The sequence below is a fragment of the Aegilops tauschii genome, chromosome 3 (assembly GCF_002575655.3).
Source record: "Aegilops tauschii subsp. strangulata cultivar AL8/78 chromosome 3, Aet v6.0, whole genome shotgun sequence".
Lineage (NCBI taxonomy): Eukaryota > Viridiplantae > Streptophyta > Magnoliopsida > Poales > Poaceae > Aegilops > Aegilops tauschii.
The window spans coordinates 617,649,815-617,663,171 of record NC_053037.3 but is presented as its reverse complement, the minus strand read 5'-3'; the positions used below and the strand labels follow the sequence as shown (position 1 = coordinate 617,663,171).

At 48.5% G+C, this 13,357-nt stretch overlaps 1 protein-coding gene across 2 annotated transcripts; it reads right to left on the bottom strand.

The window, feature by feature from the left end:
• Positions 1-2,688: 2,688 nt before the first annotated feature.
• Positions 2,689-6,473, bottom strand: LOC109777812 (F-box/FBD/LRR-repeat protein At1g13570-like). 2 transcript variants are annotated; one of them, XM_040386032.2, is made up of 4 exons: positions 6,266-6,473; positions 3,645-4,487; positions 3,392-3,547; positions 2,689-3,286 (listed from the first exon to the last, which is right to left on the bottom strand). In XM_040386032.2, the coding sequence occupies exons 2-4, from the start codon at positions 4,464-4,466 to the stop codon at positions 3,002-3,004; spliced, it is 1,263 nt and encodes a 420-aa protein (XP_040241966.1). In that variant the 5' UTR covers positions 4,467-4,487; positions 6,266-6,473; the 3' UTR covers positions 2,689-3,001. The 2 variants fall into 2 exon arrangements, with proteins under 2 accessions (XP_040241966.1, XP_040241967.1); XM_040386033.2 differs by having other exon boundaries at positions 3,645-4,492; positions 6,266-6,440.
• Positions 6,474-13,357: the final 6,884 nt, after the last annotated feature.

The window sequence follows — 13,357 nt, the reverse complement described above, 5'->3', positions numbered from 1 at the left end:
CATAATTACCTATGCTTTATTTGTCACCGTTTGTACTTTTTAGTTTTGACATTTGAAAACTTTACTGGTTTGACTTTATTTCAAATTGAATTCCGAATCGGTTTTGAACTACGAGTGATTAACAACAGTAATCGAGGTGACGTGGCATCATTTGGTGAGGGTTACTGTAGTTTGATTACCCGGGCGTCACATGGGTAGAGACGGTCGAGTGACGGAGAGGCTTCCGGGTGAACCCTGCGTTCGAGTGACTTATAGGCCGCAGGGATTCCAGTCGGTGACTCCTTCCTAGCATTGTGGGCCTTGGATTCTTGTATGTGGTGTCCTTGTGCAGGGTATGTAGGTCAGACTTAGGACCCTACCCTAGATACATGTCCTCGTCACCCGATCTAACACAACTGAACCAACTGGTGCATCTGTGCCTCGAATTCCTCTGGTCCAAATTCCTCTTCCACAACCGCTTGGAACGCTACCCAGAACAGCCCTGAATGTTTCTGACGGTGTGCCTGCAACCACATCGCTGCAAGTCTGTCCATGCACAGAGAGGCCGTGGTGACACAACTGTGTGGTGGCACGCGGTACAACTCGAAGTACGATACGCATCGCTCGAGCCAGATGCGTGGGGCATCGCCGTCGAACCGCCGGAAGTCGTGCTTGGGCGGTTTGGTGTATAGATCGGTTCCGCGATCCCGATCTGAAGCCGTGGGCGATGGTTGGAGCAGCAGAGGCGGGCCGTGGTTGACGAGCCGCGCGAAGGGCAGCTGGGCTGTCCCGTCCGTGTAGAGCGCTAGTGGCGCGGGGCGAGTTGGCAGGGAAGCTGGTGGTGGTGGTGCGGGCACGGAGGAGCCCGCCGTCGTCGGGATGCCTGATGGCGACAGGGCGGCGATGTGTTGCGCGGGGGGGGGGGGGGTCGACCGTTGGCATGGCCTTGCGGGTCTCATCCACATCTTCTTGGGTGAGATCGATTTTCTTGGAGAGGTGTTTGAGCTCGGTGGAGACCTGCTCGTTGTAGGAGAGATGCACTTGGTGTCGTTCGTCGGCCGTCTTCTGGTTCGCATTGATACGCCGGATGACCGTCTTGAGTAAGTTCTGCAAATTATTGGTGGTCTTCGTCATCGCGTCAAGAACGCGACGGGTTTGCGTCGAAGGTTTGGACGGCGCCCTGGTCTCGCTCCAAATCGACCGAACCCCGAGTAGGATTTCGGGCGAGCTCACCGGAGCGGCTCGCACCTGACCCAGTGGATCTTACCGGCGACCGAGAGGGCATGAGATCAGCGGCAGCGGTGAGTGGTGGAGAAAAATTTCTAGGATCTGATTACCAAATTGTCATGACCTGGGGAGGAGGGGATCTATATCGAGGAGGAAGATAGGCGAGGAGCAGCAGGTTAGGTGAGAGCGTGCTTGGAGAAGGGGAAAGGGGAAACTAGTTGGCAATTCATTCGCTGCCTCACAGTTTGGTCGCCGTACAATATGTAGCATCCCACTTGGGCTACCGACCCTGGCCTTGGTCCCAACACACATTACATGGCCTTTGGCCCAGGACGCACACAACTCACTCGTTGCGGTTCAGTTAACTGCAGTTAAGGTTGCTCAAAAAAAAAAGTTAACTGCAGTTAAGTGAACTACACTTTCAGTCCACTGCAGATATATCATCTGCAGGCGTGACATAGATGATACCCCGTGCGCTGCTATAGGACTTCATAAGCACATGATGTAAAACATCAAAGTTAAATCATAAATGTTACCATAAACATTTTCGACTCCAAGCCAAGAGCTGCGGTAATCTTGACCGTGCCACTCCCTGAGCTTGACGCCGTCATTCGGAATGCACTAGAGTGGTTTGAGATTCATAAGGTGCTCGTACGGTCGACTCCGGATGGTCTTGCCATATTCATGACCTACAATGTGAACTACCCCATCATTTTTGTCCGTTTGGGGAAAGGTGTTTGGCTGCTTCAGCTATATAGTACCACCTTCACATGCATCATGGACATTGCATTCCTTGGAGACATGGTGTATGGAATCAGGACGTCATCTCCCTTGGAGGTGACTTTGATGGCAATGGGGTACCTATAGTCACCAATAACAAGCGCATCATTCAACATTCAATGGGCGATGACGATTCCATTGTGTAGAGTGATGACGAGGATGAGGAGGTAGCTAATGACGATTGCGGTGTGTGAAGCGATGACGAAGATGACGACGCAACTGATGATTCCATTGTGTGGAACAACGCCGGCAAATATGAGGAGGCGACATGTCAGGAGAATGTGGAGGAGGACAAGGATAGTGACATGGTGCTTAAACCACTAGCGAAAATGGTATATTTACTGTAAGGACTCATCCTAGGGTTTGTTTGTTTGGATGTGGTATTTACTTTTAATAACACAAGACAGCAACTTACGTATTTTTCCTCTGGAGCCTCGAGTGAAACTCATTCAGTCCTTCAAGGGTGCTCATATTTGTACTACGTTTCCATATATCTGAAAGTAGATGAACATACGGCTGTGTTTCATTTATATACTCATAAATATTTAGAAATGTAATCCAGAGATTTGATTAATACCTGACAACCAGTGAATAATACTGAAGCACACAATAGCTAAATATTGAAGGCGACAGTGATATAGAAATATTTCACTTATATTAACAAAAAATAAAATAGGAGATGTAAGACGCATTGAACACTCATTCCAATCTGAAACCAGTCTGATAAATGCATTGATTTCCAGAAAGTACACTGATTCAGGCTGCATATGTCGACACATGCGGAAGGTACAGTTACATGCCTTTGATTCACATGTTCATTCTTCTTCATACAAGATGATGGTGTATTATATATTTCATTACTTCTTATATTTTCTTGAATCAGGAATTTAAGTTACGCAGAACAACGGGACGGGCTGAGCTGACACGGTTGAGCACGGGCAACAGTTCTAGTTGGCTGCAAATTAAACCGGCAAGTGATGGGGGATGCTCTGTAGACTGTAGGGATGCATGCTTATCAAAATGTAACAATGACCTTGGCCTTGGGAGACACCCTAGGCAGAGCTAATAGCTTGGCAAGAACCATGCTGCACTCTGTTTTGCACTGCCATTCTATCTTCACTTCTTCCAGAGCCGGTGCCCAGTTCAGTAGCTTTTCCACAAAACCAACTTCGCAGTCCACACCCCTGAAACCCTTCACACTGGCTGTTACGAGATGAACCAATTGCACTTGCATGGTAAGCTCTGGAATGCTCGCCTGATCCTGATCCTGATCCTGATCCCATGTGCTCAAAGATTGACTCTGCATATTTTTTTCACAACTCATTAATTAGATGCCATAAAATATAAGAATGAGCATGGATTGAATGACTGAGGAAGGGAGAGGATTTACTGGAGGCATACGTACCCAAAAGTCAAGCTTCTTTAAGTTAGGGGCATTCTGAAACAATGAACAAGCGGCCAAGAATTGCCGCTGGTCCCCAAAGCATATCGCAAGATAAATATTCTCCAGGCGAGCAAACACGGCAGGGAGCTTTGTGAGTATGCAACCTTTTGATAGATACTACAACATGAACAGAAAAAGAAAAAGGAAGTATCAATACAGATGAGTCAGGAGCCAAAAGAAGGCCATAGTAATGCTAGAGCTAATAATAGCTCACCCTCAGTAAAAAGCCGGTAATTGCAAGGGTTTTGATGTCACTTAGGCTTCCCACTAACTGCTTGGCATAGCTTTCCTTGTGAAGCGCAGTTGGATCAGAATGATGTGCTATAGCTTTCTGATCAAGAAAGAGAGCGGCCACCTCCAAATTAGGGGCATCGAAATTAATGTCTTCAACGTCCCCAACAACATAAAGAAGTTTCAGTTTAGGAGCTTGAACGGTTAGATGGTTGATGCCCTCAAAAGAAGCTAGTTCCAAATAACTCAGTACGGGGCAGAACGAGATCAAATTTTGGATGTCCATGTCTGTAGACGAGAAACTTTTCAGGCTGAGGCGAGTTAATCTCTTGAAACCTTGGAATACCAGGGGCAAGCTGATGATGCAGTTTTGCAGGTGCAGAAACTCTAAATCGCCCATAGAAAATAGACATGAGGGAATCCTATAACCTGGCTCTGATTTCAACTCCATTATAATTGATCTTGGTGATCTCCTAGAAAGCATGAGCATCCACCTGCCGAACTCGTCATGGTAAGTTTTGCTACCTGAAATATCAAACTTCTCTACAGTTCCCTTGTGGAGTGATAGCACCATATCGACTAATGTGACGAACTTGGTTCTTGCAAAATTTCCATCGCGCAGAAATATTTTTGGCATATTAGTCCATGCATCCCTCCAAGTACTTGATAAGGTGCTAGTCCTAACCGCTTCTTCGACATTCAGACGGGAGAGGATGTCGCCCTTTATCTCTGGAGGTAGACTGCTCAGTCTGTCTGAACTTACAACAGATGTAGATTTCGCCCTGGCTTTTTTACAGGTACTCATTGCTTCAGAATCCGGATTAAACTGTCCTAACATTTCCAGAATACAGGGAGCCTATATTAGCGTGCAGTCTACCACATATCACTAAAAATACAACACATGCTGAAATTAAATGGCGCACTAAGTAAGTTGCTTGTTCGTAGAAAAAAAAAAACCCGAGAGATGGCAGTTTAGGGAAGCAAGTCCGGTATGTTTCTATGAACGGAACTGAACTTGACTACTGCGTTGGTAAGCAGAAAAGCTTGATTATCATATGACATGTGTTAGAAGACCCTAATTTGTGATCTTGAAGAGCAAACATGTGCCATGCTGCAAGTTGGAAAGGGGTTTCTTTTGTTGAATACGTGCGCGATCATGCTGCAAGCTGAAAGGGCGGATTTAGCAGTTTTGTCATTTTAGCTACAAAGCATGGACGCGGCAGAAGTTGTCGAATCCCCGTGCTGATACGGCCGGACAAGGGGACACGCTCGGTATCCCGCCGTATTTCCCGATTTGCGAATTAAAAAAAAAAAAGGGAGGACACGGCAGGGACACGCAGGGGTCACGTGGGGGACTCGGTCGGCCAAACTACGCTTCGGCCCGATAGGAAAGCCCTTTTCTTTGCAGGTCGCATTCACGGCCGCAACAAAGCTGGGAAACCTCCTGGACTGGTCGACGCCACAAAATATAGGGTTTCCCAGATGCTGGACTCGCCGCCGCCACCTCCTGGAGTCGCCGCTGCCACCGCCGGATGGATTTGCCGCCGTCTCCCAAGTGCAGCAGCCTCTCCTCCCAACGGCAACCAAGCTGGAGCAGGTAACCTCGACCTCTTTCATCTATCTGAATCCATTTTTTGTTGAGTTGCTGCTGCTTGCTTCCCTGTTCCCAATGCCCTTGCTGCTGCTGCTTCCTTGTTGCTTCGCCATGCTGTTCCTGTGATGCTGCTTGTTTGTTGCTTCCTCATGTTGTTCTGAACTGTTGATTGGTGCTTCATGTTAGGAAACAACATCTGGGAGTGGCGCCACCGCAGGTAGCCAATCATCTGTGGGTGAGACCGTGAGAGTGAAGGAGGACAACCACCTGGTGATGTGTTTTGCAAGTTGCAATGACAATTGACCTGGATCTGGTCTGGATGATCAATCAAGCACTTGAAATAGGAGACAACAGATAACAAATGGGGCAGTATTCTTTATTCTGATCTCTTTCGTGTTATGTTTTGTCTTTAACTCTATATTACATGGCATATATTTATTTATTTTTATATATACTTGCCGTGTCCCCGATGGGCTGTTTTCGGAAAATGTCGTATCCCATGTCCCCGATGGGCTGTTTTTGGAAAATGTCATATCTCGTGTCCCCGTATCCGTGCTTTTTAGCATTTTAGTTCAAACATTAATAGCAGGGCAAAAGATTATGTGTGGCCATACCAAGTACTCCATCCCAAAATAAGTGTCGCAGACTTGGTACAACTTAGTCTGCGACACCTTTTTTGTTGGGACGGATGGAGTACAAGACTACCTGTGGAAAAGATTAATTCTACGAGATTAGTACTGTGGGAGCTAGAGAATAAGAATAGGAAATGTAAATAGCAAGGAACTAAACTGGATTCAGGCTGTTAAGCAACTGGATCTAAAAAAAGCATGTGACTAATTAGAACAAATTATAATCTGCTATTGTCACAAACAATCCGATTAATCCTCACGGGGATCTGAGATAGCCCAAAGAACTTAGCGCGATACAGGCCACATGAAATCCTTATTCTTCAATAATTCGTGAATTCACTGCGAACAAATCTCATGAAACAGGAAGCCGGAATAAATTACCGAGTATTCTTTCTTCAATAATCTTCAATAAACAGGCCACATGAAGCCACGCCGCTCGCCTGCTGCGGCCTGTGGCTATGATGTGGAAACGGAGGCACGCCGCCGCGCCGCCGCCGGAGGGTTGCGCCAGATGTGGAGACGCCCAATTTTGGTCGGCGACTCGCTGAGCACTGGCATTGCCGAATTGGGCTTGGGGATAGACTGGGAGAGAAACCAGGCGGGATGGATGGGCTACTCCTTGTCTTGGGCCTTTCTTTTTCTTTGACGTTGGTCCTTACCTTGGGCTGAATGCTTGAATGGCCTGCTATTTTCGGGTACTTTTTTTTTCTCATAAAGGGTGGATATTTTTTTTTATGTAATGCCAGCATGGCGGATTATATTAATTATGGAAATAACGATACATCATCCGCCAGTACATGAACAAAAAAATCCGGTGGATCCACATTCCAGACAATGTTTTGTGGATCTACCAATTGGCTAGCTAACAAATCAGCAGCCCTACTAGCCTCCCTAGGACAATGATTTATTATTACATAATCAAAATTGTGAACTTGAAAGGAGCAGTCCTCGTAGATCGCTGCTGCTGGTCCTATGGAGTTGCCGCCATACTGCATTACATCGACAACCTCCATGCGGTCTGATTCGGCCATGATCATGTTACATCCCATTTGTCCTGTAAGAATTAATCCGTTTAGAAGAGCTCGAGCTTCAGCTGTCGCAGCGTCGTCCACCAACGGTATACCACAACATCCCGCTGGTACGAACCGTCCATGATCGTCTCTGATTATGGCACCCGTCCCACCTGAACCAACTTCATCATTAAAAGATGCATCAATGTTTAGCTTGACATATTCTTCCTTCGGTTTGCGCCATCCATGTCTTACGATTCCTGTCTGAGTTTTCTTGTGAGCCCTCGGATAATTGGTCACTAAAGCAGATATGGCTTGAGCTGTGTTGTGTGGCTTTTGGATCTGGCCCCCCCTAAGGATCAAGTAAACATTAAACTTGTATCAGGTAATTGGCAATAATATATACAATTGCACGTAGTCGACCCCTTATTCTTGAAATAGGCTTCCGCCCCCTTTTTAAATAAAGGTAAAAACGTCTAAAACGATGCAAAGTGGTGAGAAATCCTCAAACAAACACGTGAAAATAAAAATAAAAGGACATTCAAGCGAGTGGCACAAGTGTAACGAACCCAACACCGAGCATGAAAACACTACTACAGAGCTGAACAACGCTGCCCCCTCATCACAGACAGTACACGCATCAGTGATGACCCTTAGCACTGACTGGACATGGTAGGCGTGTCAGTGATTAGATTATTTTGGCTTGGATGAATGGTTATCACAGATCGGTCTAAAAATGACCGGTCAATGTTGGTTTCCTTCGATGACTACAATGAAGGGAAACGTCCCTCTGACCTCAACCATTTAAATCCGCACTTCTCTCTGACCTCAACCATTAAAATGAAGGTGATTTGGGCTTGGATGAATGTTGTGTACGTGGTCTGTTTATTCTCAAAGTATACACTGGTTGTCTCCACTCCAAACACTCGTTGTCGCCGTCGAGCCCCTCTTCTTTTAGTTTTCACTTCCTTCGGTTGTGCACCGTTGCTCGCCTTCCTCATACCCTCTTTCAATCCCGTTATTGATCTGTGCAGATGGTCCCTCTGACGCCACCGCGACCACCCGCCGGCATATGCCCTGGCCAGTCACATCATCCGGACATCTCGGCGACCACCCGGCTCGGCCGCTCGCATGCCATGACAAGCTAAGACGAACGGTGAAGAGCACTCCACAGGGAGCCCCTAATGCATGTTCATCCTCCACGTCGTCTTCGCTTCTTGTGGCCGCCGTTTCCATGCCGACGCTGCCTACACGACGGCCCTATGTTTAATCATGGGTCGTGCCAGTGTGGGTGCTTCCATGATCTGGCCACTGTGTCCCTCACGCATGTGCAATCGGCATCATGGTGGACCGTGGTAACATTGTGCCGAGAAGATATAGCACCGTGACCATTCTTGCATATAGAAGCAAATTCTGGTATCATAAGAAGCAAACGCTATTTCTGTTGGAAGCATTGTTTCGATGGAAAAAAAATCAACAATGTTTTCTTCGATGTCAAAATTTATTCTCTTTTTGGAGGTATAATGTAGATCTGAGCAAATATTTGTAACTTGGGAAACAAACCATATTTTCTTTGGAAGCAGATTATTTTCTCTCTTTGGAAGCATTGTTGGTGGAAGCAAATGTATTCTTTTCTACGTTATATAAACGTACTACTCAAATGTCTTGGAACCAATCTCGTTGGACAAGTGAAACAAGATGTTCTATAGATAGGAAGCAAATTGAAATTACAATGGGTTTAGCACAACTGGAAACAAATTTTCACATATGAAAGCATACTGCATGGCCCATAATTAGATGTAGTGCCAACAGAAGTAAGAATAGCCGAGATTATTGGAAGAAATTATCAGGGATTGTTTTCCTAAAAATAGTGCTTCCATCGGTAAACAAAAATGCTTCCGTCCATGCAAGAATATTTTTTCCTTTTTCGTGGAAGCAATATAGTGATGCTTTTGAAACAAAATATTATTAGACACAATCTTATTTCATAAAAGCAAACCTCATTAACCATGGAAGCTAATTCCTCAATTGATGGAAACGTAAATTACTGTGGAAAAGCCCTATATCGAAGCAGTCCTTCGGAAGCAAAAGTGAATAACAATGGAAACAAAATTTTCAACAATGGAAACAAAATTTGCTTGTAAGGCCGCAAACCATATCTTGTAGAATGCCAATTCTCAACAGTAATTACTCTCCTTACTATCCGAAATTAGTTTGTTAAATATATGGAAAACGTTGAATTGGTTTCCTAAATAACGGGAGTAGTTATTAGCAAATCCGACGTAATTAGCTCCATCAGGTTTTAATTTTGGAAACTGCGTACTAAGTGTGGGCTGTGCACAGAGGTCACCCTGCTCATCCAACGGCTATACATGCTTCCATCCAACGGCTTAATACTCGTCTGATAGGAAGCTAGGATCAGTAGTCTGATCCCTAGCGGTTCCCTTTGTATAAATGCACGCACACCGTAAACCTATAAGCACCTTCGAGAGACCGAGCTAACAGATCTTAAGATTGAGAAAGTCATCACAGACACCATGCTATAGACAGGGAGGTCGCCTACCAGTGAAACAATATTCTTCATTATGCGACAAAGCATGTCTAAGAGCATCTCCACTCCCCCCCCCCCCCCCCCAACAGGCCCCAGGGCACCTTTTTAAGCACCGGCGGCGAAAAATCGGCCCAGTCGCGCCCCCAGGTCGTTGTTTATCGCCGGTTTGGGCCGAAATAACAACCGGCGAACCCAAGCCGAACCCAGCGCATCGGGGGCCGCCTGGGGGTGCCGGCAGAAGCGAAAAGGCACGTTGACCCGCGCTGTCGGCGACAAACGTGCCTATTCCCGTTGTTTTCCCCCTTTCTCTCCATTTCCCCATTGCTTCCCCCTTCTCTCCCCCCTCCCCCCCCCCCCCCCCGCCGCTCCCGCCATTTCCTCGTCAGATCCGACCGCCATGCCGCTGAAGAAGTATGCGGCGCCTCGCTTAGTGGCCGATTCCACCTAGCCGAAGCAGAGGAAGGCGAGGGTGCCGACGGCAAGGCCGCCACCGGGCTTGTCGAACGTCGAGTGGAGGGCGGATGTTCAGCGCCGGGAGGCGGTCACCGCCGACCGGCGGAACAGGCTCATCGTCAGGAGGGCCAGGGACACGACGGCAGCGGAGCAGGGAGAGGTGTCTCGCGCGGGGATGATGAACCTTTCGCCCGGCCACTGCCTACAAGCCGCGTGTGGGGGGGAGCCAGCAGAGCGTGGCGTCACCGGCCAACTTCTTACCGCCGATATGGGGGTACGCACCCTCGCCTGGCTACTCCGACGGCGACGCGCATGGCGGCTTCAACCCCAACATCACCTTCCCGCATGGCACGCCGTTGCGTGCCTCCCCTCCGGCTTCAACCCCGACGCGCGCACTCCCATCCCCGCGTTTACCGCCGGCCTCAACGCCCAGTACAGCTACTCGTCGCCCGCATACTCATCAGCCTCTCCTGCACCGCCTCTGCGTCGGGGCGCTCTGCCATTCGCACACGGTTCGGCGCCACCGACGCCGACATGGACGAGATCATCACGAGCGGCTCGGTCGCCGCCACTTCCAGCCCCGGGTTCCACGCACAAGACGAAACGATGGGCGACGAGCTCGACGACGCCGAGGAGGAGGTGGAGGAGGAAGAACATGCGGAGGCGGAGGCGGAGCCGACGTCAGCGTCGAAAGGGAGAAAGAAGAAGCGTGCGGCCACCGCCAGGCCGGGCGAGCCTCGCGTCAAGTGGACGTCCAAGGAAGACGAGTGCCTCGCCGAAGCATGGAAGACCATCAGCATCGACCCGATCACCGGCTCGAACGAGAACGCCGACAGGTACTAGAGAAGGATCAACACGGCGTTCGACGAGCGCAAGTTGGTCGACCCCGACTTCGCCCACATCCGCATGGATCGCGGCGGCAAGGCCATGGCAAACCATTGAGCGGCCATCCAGACGGCCTGCAACAAGTGGCACGGGATCGTCGAGGAGGTCGCGGCTCGCCTGGAAAGCGGCGCCAACATCGAGGGTTAGGTATGGCCTATCGCCGGCTCAGTTATTTCGCCATGTATTTCGCCAAAACTTGTTCTTCGGCTGTGCAGATGATTCGGATGTTCAACATGTATCGCCAGGACAACAGCGACCAAGAGTTCAAGTTTCTTCAGGTGTTCTCCAGGATCGAGTCGTGCGAGAAGTGGAGGGAGGTCCGGCTCACTCTCGCCAAGGCCAAGGAAACCTACAAGCCGGACACGCCTGCCCCGACGGTGGCAGAAGGGCGCCCTGATGGCAACAAAAGAGCCAAGGTGGCGAGGGACGTAGCACCCGCTGCCGAATGACTGCAATCATCGATTGAGCAGTGCATCGCCGACGCCAAGAACAGCGCCGCCAAGAGGAAGGAGAAATCCGACGCGAGGTGGTCGGCGCTGATGATGAAGCAGGACGTCAAGCTCGACCTTCTGAGGACCAACATCGTCGCGAAGAAGAGGAACACCGACCTGGCGTTCTTGATGGCGGCAGACATGTTGACGATGGACAAGCAGGTCAAGGCATGGAACCTAGCGGAGCGCGGCCTCGTCTTGAACCAGATGCCCAGGCCGGTGGCGACCACCGCCCCTACGCCCACGACGACACCAACACCGACGCCCAGCCCGAGCGATGAAGCCGTGCCGACGCCGACGATCAGCCCGAGCACAGAAGCCACGCCGACGTCGAGCCCGACTGCGCCCACGCCGACCCAGGCCAGTCCCACAGCAGAGGAGCCTGCCGTTTGATGTGTCCCATGGCTATCATTCCTTCCTTTTGATCGCCGAACTTTTGGGTGTGTTTGATCGCCGAATTATGGCATGCTGATCGCCGACTTGTGGCATGATGATCGCCCAACTTGCAGTGTTTCTTTGGCAGCGGGAAAGACAAGTTCGAAATTTTGGGCGTCAGGGGGCCCAAACCTGGGGACGCGGCTGGAGATTCGATCGTCCCCGGGGCGAAAAAACCGCCGACGCAATCGCCAAAAGGCATTTGCCGGTGCGCTGAGGGGCCAAACGGCTGAAGATGCTCTAAGTTTTGATCGCTGGTGGGCTGGGATACAACCATACGGCAACCAAACCGAAGAGATTGATCATGCATGCAATGCATGAGGGAGCTTCAGCTGTACGTTGAGCTGGATCTGGGTACTGCAGAGCTGGTTCAGCCTTCTAATGGTGCCATGCCAAGGCATGAAGGCAGCAGCGAATTAACATGTCATGGCCATGCATGTGTTGGTAGCTTGTCGGTAAGTTTCTAACAAGGGGGCAAAGAAGAATATCAAGTACTATACGAGATGCTTAGCAATGCAAAGCAGACATATTAACATAAATTTATGTATTTTCAAAGAAATTATTTTTTACTACACTAGATACATGATATGTGTAACTTTCAGGGTGGTCCATGGATCACCCTGTCCACCCCCTAGCTACGCACCGCAAACTCTTGCCTATGACCATTCATGGTGTGTTAAGTGTACGTATGTGCTATTACTGGACCACCACAATAGCGAAAAACCACCACATTACAATTTGTTGTAGAAATTATCGCTCTGAAAAATTGATAATGGCAAGAAACACTAATGATAAATTGTAATTACTTTGATGATGTCACTAATTGATTGAACCCGTCTGTCGGGCCAGGTTGGCAAAAACAAAACTGCCATGTGGACACTTGGACTTGGTCTCCTTGGTGCAAGAACACCTTGAGCTCCAGGAGTCGCGCCTCCACGGCGGCGAGGCCGGCGCGGTTCTCGAGCTCTTTCACGGTGGCCTATTGCTCTCTAAGGTCGTCGATGTCCATCAGCCGAAGCTCCAGCCTCTGCTCCCCCTCCATGAGGGACATCCACAGCTCCTTAAATGGCTTTCTCTGATGTACATGAGATGTTTGATGAAATGCCTAGGAGAGAGAGGAGGAACAAGACATGTCAGTTTTTTTTTTTTGCCAACTCACCCTGAAGGGTTGGCCCGACCAATTAGTGAGGTCAGCAAAACGCTTACCATTTATGTGGTTCATGTGCATTGATATGTATCTCTATACCAATGTATAATTACATAACAGAAAATGGTATATATTCTGTAATGACTTATCCTAGGGTGGGTTTGTTTGGATGTGGTGGTTTTTTTTTTCATACCACAAAGACAACATCTTACAAATTTTCCCTCTGGAGCCTCGTTCATTCCTTCACGAGTGCTCCTATTTGTATTATGTTTCTATATATCTAAACGTAAATGGACAAACCTTTGTTTCATTTATATACTCGTACATATATAGAAATGTAATCCAGGCATTCCAAGAGTGAGACTATACTGAAGCAAATAATAGATGAATATTAAAGGCGACAGTGATATATATAGAAATATTTCATTTATCACCGAAAAACAAAATTCCTTCCATCAGATCTGGGTGCTGGAGCCTCAGAATTTCAGTGTAGATGTTGCC

What these genes read in the sequence shown, in the direction of transcription:
- LOC109777812 (XM_040386032.2), bottom strand. Translation starts at nt 4,466, where the DNA reads ATGAGTACCTGTAAAAAAGCCAGGGCGAAATCTACATCTGTTGTAAGT. An exon ending in TTACCGGCTTTTTACTGAGG is followed by an intron (nt 3,548 to 3,644) that starts GTGAGCTATTAT and finishes TTCATGTTGTAG; the next exon opens with TATCTATCAAAAGGTTGCAT. An exon ending in TAAAGAAGCTTGACTTTTGG is followed by an intron (nt 3,287 to 3,391) that starts GTACGTATGCCT and finishes AAAAATATGCAG; the next exon opens with AGTCAATCTTTGAGCACATG.